At 33.7% G+C, this 20992-nt stretch overlaps 1 protein-coding gene across 4 annotated transcripts in view; it reads left to right on the forward strand.

Moving 5' to 3' along the window:
• Positions 1-20992, forward strand: part of LRP1B (LDL receptor related protein 1B) — a 1871086-nt gene that overhangs the window by 1237082 nt on the left and 613012 nt on the right. For all 4 annotated transcript variants that reach the window (XM_053909160.1, XM_053909154.1, XM_053909157.1 and 1 more), the window contains exons 24-25: positions 13918-14115; positions 15610-15814. In XM_053909160.1, the coding sequence (XP_053765135.1) occupies positions 13918-14115; positions 15610-15814 (403 nt within the window). The remainder of the gene's footprint in view (positions 1-13917; positions 14116-15609; positions 15815-20992) is intronic.

Consider the following 20992-nt stretch of genomic DNA (forward strand, 5'->3'; position numbering starts at 1 on the left):
TTTAGAACCCTCCAGAAGTCTGGTCCTGGCCCATACTTCCAATTTCCTCTACTCTTAAAATCAACTCTGTCCTCTGGCTGTGTTCATCTTCTAAGTGTCCATTTAGAACATTCTGCTGATCTGTAGGCCTGATTCCACCGTGGGAAAAATAAGCAGAGACTCTGGAACCTGACTTTTGAACTTTAATCCTACAGCTGTCATTCATTATGTTTGTGACCCTGGTCAGACTACATAGAACTGCTTGAGCCTCACTATTCTAATCTTTCAAATATCTGTGGCCATGATAACAATGTCTCTATTATAGCATGTTGCAACAATAACCTGGAGTACTTGCCACTGTGCCCCAACACCCATTAGGTACTTAATGAATGACAGCTTTTCACTATCTTCTCCAGAGACTTAGCTGAGTGTGGAACATTGAGAGTCTGAGGAGAGAATTGAAGGGGCCCATGAATGTTGTTGGAGAAAATATTGCACCTTTATTTTCTTTAATGTCTCATTGAAAGTTAACACTAATTATTAGCAACAACTATGTGTCTCCATTTGAAGTAATAGGCATTCACATCAAGGTAAAGTTGTCGCTGATATCTCAAAATATCATATATGTTCAGGCTTTGGAAAACACTGTTACTTTAACAATGAGAATCATTAGACCCAATGCTCAATCTGTTACCAAATACATTAATAAAAAGCAGGTATATTACTACATCCAAAAGTGTTTTTTTGTTTAATATTGGTAACTGCATTTCAATATACAGTATTTGATTCCTATATCCATGTAGACTTTTTTTTTTTTTACTTTTTTCTTACAGTTTTTGTGCTTTTTAAAACTTTCTGATAAGTGGTACACAGGCTTCATCAGACTGCTAAGAACCTATACATCATAAGATTTTATCAGTTTGTTCCTTCCACTTAGATTGTACCTCCCCCTCTTAATCTCTAAAATTCCTAGATATTCTTTTTTTTAACGTTTATTTATTTTTGAAAGATAGACGGAGTGAAAGTGGGGGAGGGGCAGAGATAGAGAGAAACACAGAATCTGAAGTAGTCTCCAGGCTCTGAGCTGTCAGCACAGAGCCCAACACGAGCCTCCAACGCAGAAACCATGAGTTCAAGACCAGAGCTGAAGTCAGACGCTTAACCAACTGAGCCACCCAGGTGTCTCAAATTTCTGGATATTCTTTAAGACTTGTAAGCCCAACTTCTTTAAGGGAATATTCTTTCAAATGTGTTTGTTCTCTATTTCTCCTTTCTATGTCTAGAATATATTGTCCATGAAAATATGTGTCCACATTTTTAATTTGCTGCTTTGTATTTCCATCTATCTTCTATTCTTTATCTCTCTGATGAAATAAGCATCTTGAAGTCAAAAATCAAGTTATAGATTTTTCTTTTATGTTTTACATTATATTCAGTCCAGTTCTAGAAAAATAGTATGCAATCAGAAGCATTATATTTTTTCAGAGAATGTTAAGTTACTTCATCCTTTTATATCAAATGCTGTTTTGTCGTTGTTTCTTCTGGCTGTTAAAAATGCCTAGAGGCAAAAGTTTAGCAGACATTTATGTGACTTTCTCCTTTAAGAATCTTGTACAAAGTAATTGACATGAGAGGCTTAAAAAATAATAACAATTTGTTGTAATGATAATAGTCATTTTATTTATGAACATGTTTTGATTCGGGAAACAGTAGAGCAAATTTTACCTCAGATATATTTATAATCCTATTTTACATGAGAATTGCCCCATAACGGGTTTTTGGATAAAGATGACAAAATTATTGACTTATTTTACTGCTTTTGTGTTCTATGAAATCAATAAAAACTCACGTTCAATATTAAAATATTTCAACATTTGAAAATAAGTGACCAGGTACAAAGTAATTCTCCTAATGTAATTGGCTCCTTCTGTTCTCAGATCAGATAGAGACTCTAACAGTACTATGTCAGTTCTCACTGCTAAGATTGCTGTATTTCACACCTGCTTTGTTTATTATAATTTAAGTGAGAAGCAAAGGTATATTTTACTTTTTAAAGATAATATAGAGCTTTCTTACATGGAGAATTTAACCTGATCATAATATATACCTTCCTGAAACATATAGTATACCAAATAGCATTGTCAGCATTTATATTATTACAGGTAATACAGGTTTTGTTAGCTATTGAAGATTATTTTTTATTTAAACCAATTTTCTTATATAAAAAAGGATTTATTCTGTATTTTATTCACTTCCTTTCTTTTTTAAAAACTTTTAGTACATTCAGAGTTCAATAAAAATGAATTAACCATTAACCATTGGACTTTGAAAATAAAATTTCTTTTTCCTTGCTCTTCTTTTGTTACTTTTTCCCATCATTTTTGAGTTGAGTCCCTGCTTTTTAAAATGTGTCCTTTCTATTGAATGCAATACCTGTGATCATTCTTCTTGACATTTTAAAAGTAAAGAATAATAGTATTCTTTATGCTTCAAATTAGAGCCATGACTCCCCAACATTTTTTCTCTTGAATCTTCTGTAGTTTTTTTTTTTTTCATATTTTCTTATATATCTCAACTCCTTTCTTCCTAAATTCTTTACAATATGTCTTTTGCTGAATTGCTGAACTGATTCTGTTTTCTTGAAGTTCATTCCTAACATCTTGCTAGTTAAATATAAAGATTTCCATAAATACTGTTTTTATGATCCTGAGTTCTTATTTAATATATCTGCAAATCTAATTTTTCTTGGGCATTTCAGTACTTTATTTTACCAATTCCTTTTTAATATGTAATGTATTAATCACCTTTCTCATGAAGTATTGGTTTTCTTATACTAGGAACAACCAGAATATTGCTGCTGATTTCTTTTTTTTTTTTTTTCTTAATTTCTAGTTTCCTTTCTGTTAGGTAGACAACTTGCAAATTTACAGCATACTTCTAGTTACATTGGAAAGAATATTAAAGCATTCCTTCTTATTTTCTCTTAGCCTGACATAGGTTAGATTTCCCCACCAAATTTTTTCTTGGTTCTTATTCTCTTATATGCAGAACCATATATGGTTTCTTATGCAGAAACCAGTTAAAAGGTTTTTCAGGCAAAAGATGGTAACCTCCACTAAGAAAGAAAACAACAGCTTCAAGATTTTTTTTAATTTTTATTTTATTTAAGTTTATTGATTTATTTTGAGAGAGAGAGAGAGAAAGAGAGAAAGAAATAGTGCACAAGCAGGGGAGGGAGGGAGGGAGGTAGAGAGAGAGACAGGCAAAGAGAGAGAGAGAGGGAGGGAAAGAGGGAGAGAGAGAGTATCCCAGGATCCACACTGTTAGTGTGAGCCCAGTGTGGGGCTTGGACTCAGAAACCACAAAATCACGACCTGAGCGGAAATCAGGTGTCAGGGACACTTCACCAATGGAGAAGTGAGCAAAAATAAGAAGCAAAAAATACTTTTCCCAGTATATATTGCCTTGGGTGTAATGAATTTTTTTGTATGCTTATCTTCTCTCATCCAACAAATTACTAGCTCTTCAGAATAGGATAAATTTTTATATGTGCTATATATTTTCCTTAAATTTCTAAGAACAAGAGAGATTTTTTTAAATAAATATGTGTTTTCTTATCAATTTTTTGTTAACCAAACCACAAAATATTTTGTGGAAATTAGATGCTAGAATAGAATATTGTGTATTCTTTAGAAAAAAAATTATTTTTCAATTCAATTTACATCCTTTTTTATGGAAGGAGATTATGGATGTAATCCATAGTTTTACAAACACAAAGCTGCATAAATGTGGTGATCTCCTGTTGGTGCACTGTGCCCACTACTGAAACCTTAATTCTCATCTACCCCTAAATGATCTGTTGGAGATCTTCCTTTACCACCTCGGATCTGATAACTGTGGCATTTATATTTCCAGCTACTGTCTTTCCTACTGTCCTGTTCTGTTTCATCAGATATCACCAAGTAACCTTAAAATGAGTTGGCTGAAATGTACTCTTTCCCTTGTCTTTCATTTATCCATTGTCCTGTCAGTGGTTCCAGTTTTCTTCTGGTTCAGGGCTCACAATGTGAACTTACCTTTGACTTCCCAGTTCTTTGCTGGCCCCTTTCCCCATGTCCTAATTTTTTCTACACAATATCTTCCGGACACAGTCCTCCTTCTCCGATTGGTAGCATTTGTACCACCATCCCAGCCAGGAGCTAAAGATGTTGCAATGATGATGGCAGTCCTCTCTCTGGCCTCTTTGTTGTCATCTTCTGTTTCTTTAGTTTGTAAGAAGAATATTGAAACTTGAAGGGATGAGGTATTTTTCTTGAAAAGAGAGAGGGAAATCCAAATCTGGAAGATGAGAATTAATGGAAAGAGGTCAGAAGTATAGTGAAGAATAAGAAGTGAAAGAAAGAAGAATGAAGTAATGATAAGCAGATGGCTACCTTGTGGAATAATGGTAAATAAAGGTGAAGAGATCAAAGGAATGAAGCTGGTTTATAATTTGGCGATCCACTTCTTTATTTTAGTACAATGACACTTTTACATATCAGTCTCTATCCATGATTTTAAGTAACTCTCAATTATTTACAGAAAGAACGTTCAATTCTTCAGTCTCCTATTTGGAGCCTTCTTCATTTTCATTTATTTTCTCTCTCCAACCTAATCTTTCATTATCCTCCAATGTGGGTTTCCATTCCAAGCACCATGTTATTGTTTTCATCATTAGTAATGGTAGTAAATAAATAGTGACCAAGAATGTATAAAGTACTTTCACATGTATCGCTTTATTTTACCATCTCTTTCATATACTCTGCTCATTGTCATCTGTGACCTTTCAGGATGACAAATTCTTCTTCATGATTTCCTGCTAGTTTATGAAATTCCATATTGGATTATTCACTACAGTTTTTTTTTATTTTCTCAAAAAGGAAATAATAATTTAATAAACTAACTGAAATCTGAAAAGTAGAGGCACTTGGAGAAGTTATCAAGATCCAGAGTTCAAATAGAAATAATTTGAATATTTACACTTTGATTTTTTATTGGAAAACTGCTTTATTATAGTCAAGTGTAATCAACTATAAATATTCATCAACTGTATTCTCAACAGAAAATAACTATATTAAATACAATAATTTGAAAAGCCTTTGGGAATTTTTAACCAAGTAGTCAAGGTAACAGTCACTGTTCAGAGTAAACAAGAAATGTTTTGGGGATATATGGTTGGTTCAGTTAGTGGAGTCTGCAGATGTTGATCTCAGGGTTGTGAGTTCAAGCTCCACTCTGGGTGTAGAAATTACTTAAAAATAAAATGTTTTTAAAAATTCAAAAAAAAAATGTATGTTTTCAATCACCTTTCATTTTATGAAATCTTTCAAACATATTGAGAATAACATATTCACAGCTAATATATTAGGATGCTGAAATGTTTTCAGTTTTTTTCAGGTTGTTTATGATATAAATCATTTTGTAAAGTTGACAAAACATTAGATCACTCTGAAGTCCTCTGTTCATCCATTCTTTCATCCCCTGAGAACACTACTTATGTGAAATGGGGTACCTGTTCTGTCATAGTTTGTGTTCTTAAACAACACGTAATATATTTCTTTTTCTTTATAACAGATGGATTAAAATATAATTTATATACCATAAAATTCATTCCTTTGAAGTGCACAATTCTGTGGTTGGTAGTATATTCACACAGTAGTGCAACCATTACCACTATGGAATTTAGAATAAAATATTCTAAATATTTTAATCCCTCCTTTAAACAAACCCCATACGTATTTAAAATCACTCTCACTCAAACCCTACTTCACCCCTGGCAACCTCAAAATCTGTTTTCTGTCTCTATAGATTTGCCTAGTCTGGACATTTCATATCAGTGGAATAATACACCATGTGGTCTTTTGTGCCTGGCTTCTTTCATGTGGCATAATGTTTTCAGGGTTCATTCATGTTTTACCATACATTACATTTACTTTTGTTGCTGAATAATATATTTATGGTATTAATATACCATTTTGGTTTTCCATTCATCAGGATATCAGCATTTGAATTGTTTTTATTCTTTGATTATATGAATACTATGAATATTCATAGTTTTTGTGCAGACATGCATTTTCATTTCTCCTGTGTATAGAACTAAGAGTGGAATTGTTGGGTCATATGGTAGGTCAATGTTTAACATTTTGAGCTACTGCCAAAGTGTTTTCCAAAGTGACTGCTTCATTTTAAAACTGCCAGCAGTGCATGAGGGCTCCAATTTCTACACAATCTTGCCATCAGTCAATATTGTCCATCTTTTTTATTATAATCATCCTAGGGGGTGTGAAGGGGTATTTTGCTGTGCTTGTTTTGTGTTTCCCTGATGACTAATGGTGCTGAGCATCTTTTCATGTGCCTTTTGGTCATTTTTCTAGGCTTTTGAGTGAAATGCCTATTCAGAGTCTTTGCCTAAGCTAAGGTCACTAAGTATCCGTATGTTAGTTGTATCATTTTAGATCTTATATTTAGGTCTATAATACATTTTAATTTTTCTAAATGGTGTGAGGTTCCAACTTCATTCTTTGGAATGTGGAAATCCAGCTCCCCCAGCACATCTTGTTGAAAGGGCCATTCTTCCATTGAACAGTTCTCTGGAGATTGGGCTTTTGGGGGAGCTTCAAATCCATCTGTCCCCTCTGGGAACTTCTGCACTGTTTGTTTTTAAATCTACTATGAAACTAAGGAAAGGGGGATGGGATTGGTACATGTTGAAACACCACATAATTTGCAATTTGTACTGATATTCAGCAGTTTTTCTTTTTAAAAAACTTGTTTTAATGTTTATTTTGAGAGAGAGATCATGAGCGGGTGGGGGGCAGAGAGAGAGGGAGACACAGAATCTGAAGCAGTCTCCAGGCTCTAAGCTGTCAGCACAGAGCCCAACATGGGGCTCGAACTCACGAACAGTGAAATCATGACCTGAGCAAAGTCAGATGCTTAACCAACTGAGCCACCCAGGTGGCCCAGCAGTTTTTCTTAAATAAACACCCATTGGATTGTTATTAGATTTTGGTTAATTTCTAGAGTTCAGAAAAAAAGATGATTTTAACCATTTTTCCAGTGTTTTCACTGTTTTTATGAAGGAGAGGATTTGGGGATCCTTACATTACCATTCAGGAACTGATTCTCTATTTCATTAATTTAAATTCTTCATGTTTTTTAATCTATTAATTTATTGCCATCATATCTCTCTTTATTTCAGAATTCTTTATTGAGGTCTTATTGGGCAAGAAATTGTTCAGTAATTATTTTTAGTGTTAAAACATATGAAGAGCTTAGCAGTCTTTATAATTGATTTTTAAATTAATTCCATTGTACTCAGAGTGGGTGTCCATTATTAGGTTGATTGTTTGCTATTTCTTGAGACTTACTTTAGAGACTAGTATATGACCGTTTTGTTGCATTCCATGTATGCTTAAAGAGAATATGTCTTCTGTTTTGATGTATAGCTTTCTATACATTTCTGGTAGAGTGAGCTTTTTGTTTATTTTGTTGTTTTAATCATCTGTGTTATTATTTTTCATATCGGTTTTTGTGTAGGAATTGTGGTTAAATACATCACAATATGATTATGGATTTATCAATTTCTCTATTTGATTTTGTTTTATATGTATTTTAGCCTATATTATTAAGGCACACACCATTTTAAGAGTTTTATTTTATTTGTTATTTTTCTTATCATATAATAGAGAACTTTTTATTTCTACAAAAGCTATTTCCTTAAAGTGTATTTTGGTTAATATTAATATTGCTTCATTAATAATGAAATTATTAATTCAAGACTCTTTACAAATGAAACTTTAGATCGTGTATCATCAAAAGTACTCTTTTATTTTAAAAATCAAGACAACAAGGGTCGCCTGTGTGGCTCAGTTGGTTAAGCATCTGATTCTTGATTTTGGTTCAGGTCATGATCTCATGGTTTGTGAGTTGAAGCCCCATGTCAGGCTCTGTGCTGATGTGCAGAGCCTGCTTGGGATTCTCTTTCTCCCTCTCTCTCTCTGCCTCTCCCCTGCTTGTGGGCTTTAGTGCTTTTCTTTATTTGTAGCAGAGGCAAGTGGAGAATCCAGGTCTTCTGTTGTAGAATTCCTTTATAAATTCAGTTGTAACAAATAAGTCAGTAATTTTGGGTTCAGGAGAATATATTTTTTCAAATAGAGCATGAAAATAAGAGCAGTTAATTATCTCTTAAATATTGCCATAGTGGAAAAACCAGTTCTTTTGAAGGGACGAAACACAGTATCTAGTATTTGTCATACTGAAATACCTTGCTTAATGTATATGTCATGGCCAAACAATTTTTTTTTATTTGTGAGTGTTTCTAAAAAGTAGGAAGTATTAATTCCTTCTATTACTAGTTTGAATTTTTATTATTAAAAATCTTAGTAGAAAGTCTATGTGCTAAAAATTTATATCAAAACAAAATGAAGTGAAAGTTTTCTCCCTACTTCTGAACCCCAGTCTCCAATTTCCATGGCAGAGGTAACAGCATTCCCTCATTAAGACCACAAGATATATTCTATGCTTCACCTTCACGTAGGTCTAGAAAAATATTTTTTTTAATTTAAATGGTAGCATCGATTTTGCATTGTTTATATCTTCCTGTTTCAAATTACAAAATATTTGGAATTATTCAGTAGCTGTACATCTATATCAATCCGATTAATTTATGTGGCCCCATTATCTTATAGTATATGACTGTACCATAAGTTATTTTGCTAGCTATCTATTGGTAAACATTTCTGTTGTTTCTAGTATTTTGCTACTACAAATAATATTGGAGAGCATTTCCTTAGCCATCTGCCATTTTTAAATAGGCAAAACTATATATTTAGAGTAATTCCTTACAAACAGACTTAGTTGGTCAAGGTGTGTGTGTGTGTGTGTGTGCGTGTGTGTGTGTGTGTGTGTGTGCACATACATGCATATAGATGTATCTCTTGTGATGGCTTTTGCCTAGTGGCTCTCTATATGGTTATAACAAGTTATACTACCATTATCAATACATCAGAATGTCTTTTGCCTACATTTTAATCAATATAGGGTCTTCACCAACATTTTAATGATTTAAAATTCATTTATCATTTTATGAGAGAAATTAGTTTAAAATTTAAAAGTTGTTCAGATTTTCCTTTCTCTGAATTATCTGTTTAATACATTTTGTCTCTTATTTATTTGAGTATTTTATAATCAATAAATGGGAGCTCATATGTCTTAAAGAATTTAGTCATTTATTATATTGCATATGTTCAGTGAGGTTTGTCATTTGTCCTTTGACTTTTTTACATTATTTTTCTCCTACAATTTTTAATGTATATTAAACACCATTCTTTTCTTTATTTCTTCTATGATTTTTGCCAAATGCACAAAGGCCATTTTCATTTGAGAGTTCTAAAAATAATTATTCTATCTTTACTTCCAAGGCTTTCATAGTGCCATTTATTATATCAAAATTATTAAGCTATCTAGATATTTTTGTATTAAATCAGAAAATATTCCAACTTCATTTCTTCTCCAGTACCCTAAAACTACCATATTTCTCAGCTCTAAAGTTAGATATGGGTCTGTACCAAAATATTTTTTATTGATATAATAATATATCTTAATATTTGTTGAAGTTAATCATTATTATATATTTACCCTAGAGTTGTCCTGGTGAGTCACACTTTTTTAATGTAAACTTAGAATTATCTAGTATTATTTTTAAAGAAAAGTATTTGTCATTTTTTTTTCATCACAGGAAATTTATAAATTAATTCAGGCAGAAGCAAGATCTTTGGGACATTGTTTTTTTTTGTTTGTTTCCTTTTATTTCTATCTAATAATACTATATGCCTTTCCATTTTTTGAAGTCTTTATTTCTTTCATTTGTGGTTTAAAATTTCTTCATATAATATTTATATATTTCTTAATAATTCCATTCCTAGATTCCTTATCTTTTTAAATATTTTTTTTCCGTTTATTCATTTTTTTGAGAGAGAAACAGAGCATGAGTGGGGGAGGTACAGAGAGAGAGAGAGAGATACAGAATCTGAATCAGGCTCCAGGCTCTGAGCTGTCAGCACAGAGCCTGACACGGGGCTCAAACCCATGAATCTCAAGATCATGACCTGAGCTGAAGTGAGACACTCAACCAAATGAGCCACCCAGGCACTCTTCCTTGTCTTTTTTCATTATTACTGCCAGTGTGCATTTGTTCTTTTTTTTTTTTTTTTCTATTTTGTCTTCTCAGTAGCTGTAGGAAGGCTAGCGATTTTTGTCTAAAAATATGTAATAAGTTCTTCCCCACCCTTTGCCTCTGGCATCCACTGTTCTACCTCTATTGTTTCACCTTTTCCAAAATGTCATTGAAATGGAATGATATTGTCTATAGACTTTTGAACCTGGCTCCTTTCACTTCATGTGTTGCATGCCTGTTTGATTCTCCATTCAGACCTTCTTCATGAATCTTTATGGTGTCAATGGGTTCAGAAAAGTTTCTGAGGCCAGAGTGTTATTCTCATCCTTTTTTTCCCAAAAAGTGATTATGGGATCTGCCCTTTAGTTACGCTACCTCCTTTGAAAATTGTGCTCTGCCAGCATTATATATGTATGTATGTATATATGTATGTATATACACACACACACACACATATATATATACATATATATATACACATACATATATATACACATATATATACACATACATATGTAATGTATGTGTATATATACATACACACACATGCACACACACACACACACACACACACACACACACACACAGACACACACACAGCTATAGGCATCATCTCTCAGAAACTGTCCATACTTTGAATGTATTCAGCATTCTTCTAATGTTGTGGTGTTTTGGTAACATGCCTTCCAGTGTTAGTGAAGGTGGAACTTGCATTTCTTTTTCTTTCTTTTTTTTTAATTTTTTTTATTTTTCTAGTGTGATTTTCTAAGGAAGAGGCAGCACATCATTGCTTTGCAATTTTGAAACTCCATGTCCTTTAAAAGCTATTAAATATAAATGTCTCTAGGAAGTGGCTGCTGCGCCTCTAAGTTACTACTTGACTAAAGGCAAACTATAAGCCAAAGGATGGGGAAGCTCTTCAGAGCTGAAATATCACTAGCTTCAGCACATGCTAAGAAATATCCAACTGTTTTTGCATATTATCATTCCAACCTTTTCTCTTACACAATATCTCTTTTGCTTATTCCTTTGAGTAATCTTTGAAATTTAATATTTATTATAATAAAGATTTATTAAGATATTGGGCATCTGCACTTTTAATTATCAATTATCCTGATAAGTCAGTATGGTATTTATTTTATAAATTAAAAAGTATTGAGGATCAGAGTGTTTAAGTAAACTTCTCAAACTTACACAGTGAGTCAGTAAAGAGCTCTGTTTTCAACCCTTATTTTTTGACTCCAAATCTATTTTTTTTCGACTACTTCACACTTACCTCCACATTTGCATTCACTGAGATGATTATGAGCTTTTTAAAAAAATTCATATACATTATTCAATTGGATTCTGATAACAGTGTAAGTTAAATTGGAAGGAGGTTGTCATTAACTCCATTCTGCAGGTAAAGACAATTTCTGAAAAAAATAAAGAATTTTTTAAGGCGAGCAGTTATTTCATAGCCAGAGCAGATTCATACAAGGGATCCTGATCCAAAATTAGGTATTCTCCCTTTTAAATAACTGTACATCCAAAAGAATAATTTTCTTTATTTAGAAAATTCTAAATTCTGGATTTAAAATTTTGTGAGCATTTGTTCTATCGGGAGCTCTTTGGCACTAGTTATTTAATATATGTTTGATATTTTTATCAGTTGGCTACTATCACTGTAATGTTTTGCAAGAAACACCATAATACTGTGCAATAACCACGATACCTATAAGATCATAACAATATACGTAATTACTGCTCACAAGTTCTCAGGCTACTGACTGGTTTTTGTGGTCTTGAACGGGCTTGCTTATACTATGCAGTCAGCTGCAGGTTAAAGTAGGTGACTCTGTAGATCATGGCAGGGCTCTCTCCCATGCTAGCCATCAGCTAGTTTCTTAAGATGGAGTCTGTTCCACTTGTATTCATTCAAAACACATTCATTTAATGTTCTAGGTAGAGCTTACTAAAAAAATAGATTCATGTTCAGTGGAAAAAAATGGCCAGTGAATTCCCTAAACCAAGGACATGACAGCCAGCCTCGGTTAGCTCTGTTCTAAATCTAAGACTTGGTATGTATCATGTCTTCCCTGGTGCTAGGTATTAGGGACATCATAATGAACAAGGCAAACAAGATCCTTGTTTCAATAAAGCATTTAAGCCAGTGAAGAAGGTAGATGAAAAACAAATAAATAGTGATTTTAAATATACTTCAAAGAGAATTAATAGGCTATGGAGATATAAAATAATAAAAAATGGCCTTTATTGGGCACCTGGAGGGGTCAGTCAGTTAAGATTCTGACTCTTGGTTTTCAGCTCAAGTCATGATCTCGTGGTTCCTGACTTTGAGCCCCACATTGGTCTCTGTGCTCACAGCACTTGCTGGGAATTCTCTCTCTCCCTCTCTCTGCCCTTCCCCTGCTCATTCGTGTGTGTGTGTGTGTGCGCTCTCTCCCTTTCTCTCTCTCTAAAAATAAATAAAAAATAAATAAATAAATATAATTTTTATAATGGTCTTTACTAGGAAATTTATCAGGATACACCTCTCTGAGGAATGAAAATTAATAAGAACAGTAAACCTGGTTGCAGTGGACAAAAACCCAGCCCAAACGGAGTGAATAGTTACCTGCATTGGATTATATATCCAAAGCATGGGAAATATATAGGGAGTATAAAGGGAGGAACTTGTCTTAGGGAGAATTCCAACTGTGGACTTGAACATCCTTAGGACACAGTATCACCACAGGTCATTGCTGCTTCGTTCTTTGTGGCTCTTTTCTGTTTTAATACAATATCGCAAGTACACTTACACAAACTACAAGGGTATGGACACTGGCAATACTAAAGTTAGAGATCTGTGACCTTGAAAGAAAAGACACTCTTCACCCTCAGCTTGAAATCTTTTCTAGAAGTTTATAGACTCATTAGCCTAATTTAGATTTCACATCCACCTCTTGAGCCAGATGATTACAATAGCTTACATTCAGAGGATGTGCCTAGACTTAAATTAGGAAAACATATTGCCCTAAAGGAAAGCCCAAAGGAATTGTATTAACATGGAAATGGGGTCAAATCTTTGTAAGCCTGGGTCCCTCCCTCAAAATATGTATTTATAAAGCAAAATTCATGTCTAACTCATATTAGTATGCCCAACAGTAATTTTACAGGACTTGATACGTTTCCAAAAGGATAGCATAATTTTAGTACATTTCAGACTGTGGAGGAAGCCATCATATTTCCTCTTATGGAGAATACTCCCTAACTGTACATAAGCGTGTAACTCTTACAGAATCCTCTTTTATTGGATATATTTCCTTTGTGGATCTGTAGGCATGTGATGGGCTAAGAGTAGCAGAACTAGTTTTGCCAACTCTTAGCACTTCCTATGTTGATGTTTCTGAGGTTTGGACTGTCACCTGAAGCTCCAGTAAAATGGAAAACCCTTATTTTTGTCTTGAAATTACAATAATTCTTATATTCATTAATCAGAATCAGGTGTATGGAAATCTAAGGAATAAAAACGTATTTATACTTTATTTTAATGAATACATGTAAACCTAAATTTTTCAAGTTTCTTTTAAATATTGGATTAAAAGAAATTGCTCCTTTAATAACAGAGAATTACATAATAAATTATGCTTTTAAATAATTGGATTTGACCTCAGGTATTTTATTCTACTTATGAAAGCATATAAATATTTTTATAAGTCTATTAAAAATAAATTTATTTTCAGATCCTTTTGAAGCATTCATCATCTTTTCTATTCGCCATGAGATCAGAAGAATTGATCTGCATAAAAGAGACTACAGTCTACTTGTTCCTGGGTTGAGAAACACAATAGCACTTGATTTTCACTTCAATCAAAGTTTACTGTATTGGACAGATGTTGTAGAAGACAGAATATACCGGGGCAAACTTTCTGAAAGTGGAGGTAATTTTTTAGTCAGAATTCCAAAACAATTTTCTGTAATCTGAAGGGATTTTGATTAATCTTTGCACGTTGGTTCTCTATCTCCTGCCTCATGAATGTAAAACGATAGATGTCAAGTACATGTGTGAAAATATGTTGAGGGAGGAGAATAAATGGTAAAAGCCTGTGCTATGCATACCATTTTCAAATTATGAGCTTTTCCATGGGCGTTGGTGAAAAAATTTGCTTATAAGAAATAACTACTGCCTTCCACACACTAGTAGATACATTTTGAGAGTTGAAATGTTTAGTTTTATTAAAAAAAAGTTTTATTTTATTTTATTTATTTTATTTTTTTTTATTTATTTAAATATTTTATTTTATCTTACTGTCTGCAAGATTTAAACAAGCACTGAATTGGTACAAAGACCCCTAATATGAACTAAATGTTTTTTGTCATAATTTGACTTATCTCTTTTGGCTAATGTAGGCTTAAGCAGCGAGGCTATGAGATAAATATATGTAATAATCTTTTTGAAAATGCTGGATCTGTGTACCATTCCAAACCCCAGGTGTTTCTATCAAAATATAAATTTCTCCTTAAATCACCTTTACAATTTTGGAAAAATGGTAATAACACAATATAATTATCATATGTGAATTTATGTCCTGTCTCATATTGCAAGAGACTGATTTCAAGTGATGGATTTAGATCTTTGGGCTTAGATTGTTAACTGTTAAAAAAAATTAAAATATATAACAAAAACACCAGTAATGTCATAAACTATGAAGTGTTGTCCTATTAGAAAAAGTGTTTTTTTTTGAAATAATTACTTTAATTACAAAAGAAATTTAGAAGTGAGTAAGTAAGGATATTGGTGGGCATTACCAAATTGCTTATTTGTATTTAGACCTCACTAATGTCTTCTTCTGTTATTTGTAAACATGCTATGTCTTGTAAGTCTTTCGGGCCAGGGAGGAGTGGGGAGTATGATTTGGGACTTATCTTTGTTAAGGGTAAGTGCAGTAAAAGCTCTTATCTCTCATGCTTCAGAAGAAGGTGGGTGCTTCAAGCTATACTGCATATTGCCCCAGGTAGACTTGATCCTCTTTATTCTACGCCTAAGGATCAATGTTGAAACTAAATTGTAATGATATTAACTAGCGCATCATTATTCCCCAAACCCATGTTCTATTCCAAAAATCAGAAACAAGAAATAACTTTTTGAACCCTAAACATTGTTGTTCGCCTCAGAGTTTTTTAAAAATTCTTTTTCACTGTCACTGAAAAGACTTAAGAAATTAAAATTTTCTGGTAGGAAAGTTCAGTAATTCTAAATTTGGAGCCTTCTTAGTTTCCTTTGTGCCTTATAACACATTTGCACTATATCTTTCAAACTCAATAAAATACTTTAAAACTCTCTGCTGCTCATACACTGGTCTTTTCCTTTGTCCTTAACATGTTCCTTGAATGGGTACAAGAGTTGATTTCCTTTTTTTTTTTTTTTTTTGTAGGGGTCAGCGCAGTCGAAGTAGTGGTGGAGCATGGCTTGGCTACCCCAGAAGGGCTGACAGTCGACTGGATAGCGGGCAACATATACTGGATAGACAGCAATCTGGACCAAATTGAAGTGGCCAAGCTAGATGGTTCCCTACGCACCACACTAATAGCTGGAGCCATGGAACATCCCAGAGCCATTGCTTTGGACCCAAGATATGGGTAAAGAAGTTTGCCTTTCACAGATTGACTTTGACATAAAAAATAATCTTTTAAATTAATATTGAATTCAATTATCGCATAAATTATTAGATTGCTTGTTTTGTGCATATACATATATGTATATGTATATAATTGTATATATACGAGTTTAAGTTTATTAGCACAAGTGTGGCTATAAGATTGTTTACATAGGTACTTTTAGAGGATAGAAATATCTTTTTTCTAAATATGAACATTAGGCCCTATTGGAAAGTGTTGCAACTCATTTTTGAAGCAGTAATTTAATGAATTTCTCTTTGCCCTGCCAAAGAGGTGCCATAATTGTTTCTAATGGTTGCAGACCACAGGGCCAGTGTCTGGTTCAAACAGTCACAGATGTTTATCACATCACCTCTTATGTATTTTGTAAGTACTTGGAGTCACTTTAAAAGAAAATTCGCATAGACTTGAAGGAGTCCAGTAATGAGACACTGACTATTGGTGTGTTTGAAAGACAAGGCACATGATTCTCAAAAACAAGGTAAAATGTTGAGTAACTCAGGTTATTGTCTCTAGTGTTCCCCTGTGTGTGCCTCTGTGAAAGAGCAGAAGAGAGACAATGGATTTGGAGCCAGAAAACGAGGATTCCAGTTCCTACTCAGTCACTTAATATCTGGGGAACCTACTCTATTAACTTCTCTTAAATTTTAGTTTTTTTTTCTTTTGTAAATCAGAGATATTATCTTTATCATTTGGTTGTTTTTGAGGAGATGATAAATATGTGTAAGATAGTATGTAACTGATATAGGTGAGAATACTATTTATGATTTATTTTTATTTATTTGTTATTACTATTTATTATCTATTTAATTATTTATTACCTTGGTAATTATTTTTTAAATCCAAATCTATCTTCAAGGCTAAAGGTTAATAGATTGAAATTTTTATTTTTGTCTCTGCATCTTAAATAATACAAAGTCCAAGCAGCGCCAGTGAAGAAGGGGAGTCAGCCAGGAGGGAGTTTGATGAAATGTAGAGGAGAGAAAAGGGAGCCTGTGTTAAAGTCAGCTTCCTGGCCACACTTTCTGGCGTGTTCTCTGGTTTCTGCCCAGGAGTCAGAAATCAGTAGATTAGGAAGTTTGTTCTCCTTTTCCTCAATTCACACACAGACATTAAAGGGGCAAAGCACCTTCCCTAGAGCAGGGTTCCAAACTGGCAACCTTTATTGATGGGTTTTCTTTACCTTCTACAGTGTTTTAAATTTATTTTAATTACTTAGCCCAATTTAAAACATTGAGACATTTTGTATACAATCCTAGATTTCTTGCTTCTTTTGAAAGAACACCGAGATCTGGCAAGGAGCAAAGCAGTAGGTTTATCTTTTAGCTTAGAGATGGGCTCTCTCATGTTTACAGTTTACACACTTTGCCTATTTCATCCATTTGCTTCCTGTAATAACAGTTTCCCAGGAAGAGATATGTTATGCTTAATGAGAAATTCCTCTTCAAAACAGACTATTCCTGAGATTGCAGGTAAATCGCTGGTCCTGACCATTTACTTCCCATAAAAGTTCATCATCAACATGGGTATTATCCTCAATATAACAACTACCGGTGTGAAATTTTCACCTCTTAGACCTATCTAACTTGTACCAGCATCTTGTAAACAGGAAAAACTTTCTGTATATGGGAAAGTGATATTTTGGAGAAAGCTCTAGTTTTAGCTGTAGTTTCCAATATGAAAGGAAAACTATGAGTGAGTGCTCCCAAATTACAAATGGCACACATAGAGAAAAAAGAAAACAAAAAGGGTAAAACAAGTGTATCCAAGTTTTGAAAATAGTCTGACCAAACAAAGTAGTAGATCTGGGAGTTGAAACTTGGTTTTGAACTGACATTGCTTAGGATAAAATTATTTATCTCAGTTTGGGGAATATCCTACCTGAGAGGAGAAAAATAGGAACACAACATGCCACCCACAAATACTATAAATGAAAATGTATCCAGGTACTATTCCAGTGATAAAAGATCTTCAGAAGTAATACATCCTCTAAGTTGAAAATACAGAAAGCTAGCCTCTGAATAGGAAAAACCTGATAATGCTTCTGAGAAAGTTGATGCCTTCCATTACTAATTGCTACTATGAAAGTATAAAGCTGCTTAATTTTTTTGAAACATGAGAGAAGAAACAATGCTTGTAAAATAATTTTTGATATAAATAATTAAAATTCATGGGGTCCCTGGGTGGCTCAGGCTTTTGAGCATCTGACTTTGGCTTAGGTCATGATCTCACAGCTCATGAGTTCAAGCCCTGCATTGGGCTCTGTGCTGACAGCTCAGAGCCTGGAGTCTGCTTCGGATTCTGTGTTTCCCTCTCTCTCTGCTCCTCCCCTGTTCATGTTCTGTCTCTGTCTCTCAAAAATGAATAAATGTTAAGAATGTTTTTTCAAATAATTAAAATTCAGATGGAAGTACTAATTCATTCAACTCTAGGAAGTAATTGAAAGGTTGACAAGTATCAGGATATGATAGGATTTTTATTGCGAAAAATTATCTTAATGGATTGATACAATTAAGATATGAGGTTCACATAAATACCCTTAAAGCCAGCTGTAGCAATTACATTTAAAAATGCAGTGCAAAATTAAAATATTTTTAAGTTTGTCATAGTTTGGTAAAAAATTTATAGTTATTTTTAAACATTGGACATTTCATAAGGTAGGCTGAGAGCATACTAAAAATACATGTGAGCATGTGTGCTCGTGCGCACGCACACACACAGACACACACACACACACACACACACACACACACACACACACTGAACTGCAAAACTAAGCACAAGAAAACAACATTGAAAAATAATTTCAGTGAAACTTAGCTTCCTGCCTTCGTGCTATCTATTCAAATACAAACATAAAATTTCTCCCTGTTTCTCAAATAATTCATGAATACATAAAGAAGCTAGGAATCAAAATTGATAGGAGCTCCAAAGGCACTTAAACTTTTTTGAAAAATATTATTTAGGGTAAATCTAGATATTTTTTTTTAGAAACATGGTTTCTGTAAATACTATTATCTTTCCTACTGCATCATAAGCTCTCTAATAATGGCAAGCAAAGTTGCTTCCATTTCTATGAAATCCTTCACTGCTCTTGGTATATATAATTGTGCTGAATAAATGCTTGTTACATAAAGTAATGCATGTAGGGGCACCTGGGTGGCTCAGTCAGTTAAGCATCTGACTTTGGCTCAGGTCATGATCTCACGGTTTGTGTGTTCGAGAACCGGGTTGGTCTCTGTGCTGACAGTTCAGAGCCTGGAGCCTGCTTCTGATTCTGTCTCGCTCTCTCTCTTGCCCCTCCCCTGCTCACGCTCTGTCTCTCTCTGTCTCTCAAAAATAAAATAAATATACAAAAATTAAACAAAATAATGCATGCAAATGCATAGGCTTTTTGTTGACATGTAACTTATAAAACTCAAGGATACACTTTCAGGAGTGAATTATATAGGAAAAGACAGCTAATGGATACTACTATGAACTTTTTTTACAATAACAAATGAATTAAAAAGCTTAACAACCAGCCACTTTGCTCCCTCAGCACAGCTGAGGTAAAACCGAAGCAGCAACAACAAGAAACAGGTTATAACATTAGCCCAATAAAACATGTTTACATCATGTGAGTTTCCTTCTGCTATGAAGGTCCTTTGTGACCTTTCCCTACAGATGCCAAAAAACAAATGTTTTTAATCAACTATTTTGCTTCCTCGGCATAAAATCCACAGGCCTTCGTTTTACACCATAAAACATATTTGCCATCATGCCACATTCCTTTAATATTCTGGGTTTTGACCCAATATCCCAAGTGACAAGTTATTCCAAGATGGTAAATGGGAGTCTTAGGGAGGAGTCATTTTTCTCTCATTCCATTTTAAAGGAATACACTTATTGCTAAGGTGACCTGAAAGAGTACATGAATCTCCTCTAAACAACAAGCTTAGTATTAGGGAGTAAGAAGCACTAGGGAGTTCAGAATCTATAGGGCACTCACTTCAGTTCTTGAACTTTCATTGCCTTTGTACTGATGCAGCTGCCTGGTGTCTTCCTGCTCCATTGCTGGTATTTAAATTTCATTTGTCATAATAATGGGATGCTGCTATAACAATTGCAATTTGTAAAAGCAGATATAATAATTATGAAGATTAGTGAAACATCTAAAGAAAATTTTAATTTCATCTGGGACTGTTCCTAAACTAATAAAGATGTTGTTGCTTTTAGAAGACCTAAAGATTATAGATAAGTAACCTCTTTTTTGGCCAAGATCATTTATTTTCACCTTCTGCAGCTTGACCTGATAGATGATAATGGCCCTTTCATGCCTGTAATGATACAAGTTGTTCATGGTCCATTGACCCAATTTAATCCTGATACAGACTAACCCGTGAATGCAGGAACTGTAGAATCAGTAGACTGTAGTCTCTTTTTTAAAAAGCAATTGTGGCTGAATATTTCCACACATCCTGTAAGAGGACATATTCAGTCTTTGTATATTTCAAGAAATAATGCAATCATTGAAATGCTAATACATTTTAACCACAAAAAGAAAGTAATAAGGGGAAAATGATTCTTTTAAAATACCATATTGGAAAGTATACAAAAGAGTGCCTAGAATTTTATGAAACAATGATCCTTGAAATCAACTTTTAAATTGATTGTAAACTGACTTGTGGTAAAGTTAAAAACACTTTTAGGGGAACTAATTCTAGACCATGTTATTTTATAAAAAGAGTTGAAAATTTCCCCACTTGAATTGATGAAAGATTAGGACCATAGCCCTAACCAGAAACAGTTTAATGCTGCTATGTTTAGTGAAGAAATGAAGGAATCACTTATTTTAGAATTCCTCAAACTATCTCAAGCCATACTTTTTTGGTCCAGTGGACCATATCTGAAAGTTTACAGTGCCTACTTCTGGCAAATATATACATGTAGAGAGAATGCAGAATTGTAGGCTTACTGATATGTGTGTTGCAATTTCCACAACTACATGTGACAGAACTAGGTAGAAAGTTACAAGAGAGACCCCAATTCTCCATTTGTTATTCAGGCAAAGGACAATGCTTCAGAAGTTGTTCATGAATTCAGACTGAATTACAGTCTTGCCTAGATCTGGTGGTGACTTATCCACAGATACTCAGA

Source organism: Panthera pardus, unplaced genomic scaffold (assembly GCF_024362965.1).
Source record: "Panthera pardus isolate Hobbes unplaced genomic scaffold, ASM2436296v1 HiC_scaffold_10, whole genome shotgun sequence".
NCBI classification, from domain to species: domain Eukaryota; kingdom Metazoa; phylum Chordata; class Mammalia; order Carnivora; family Felidae; genus Panthera; species Panthera pardus.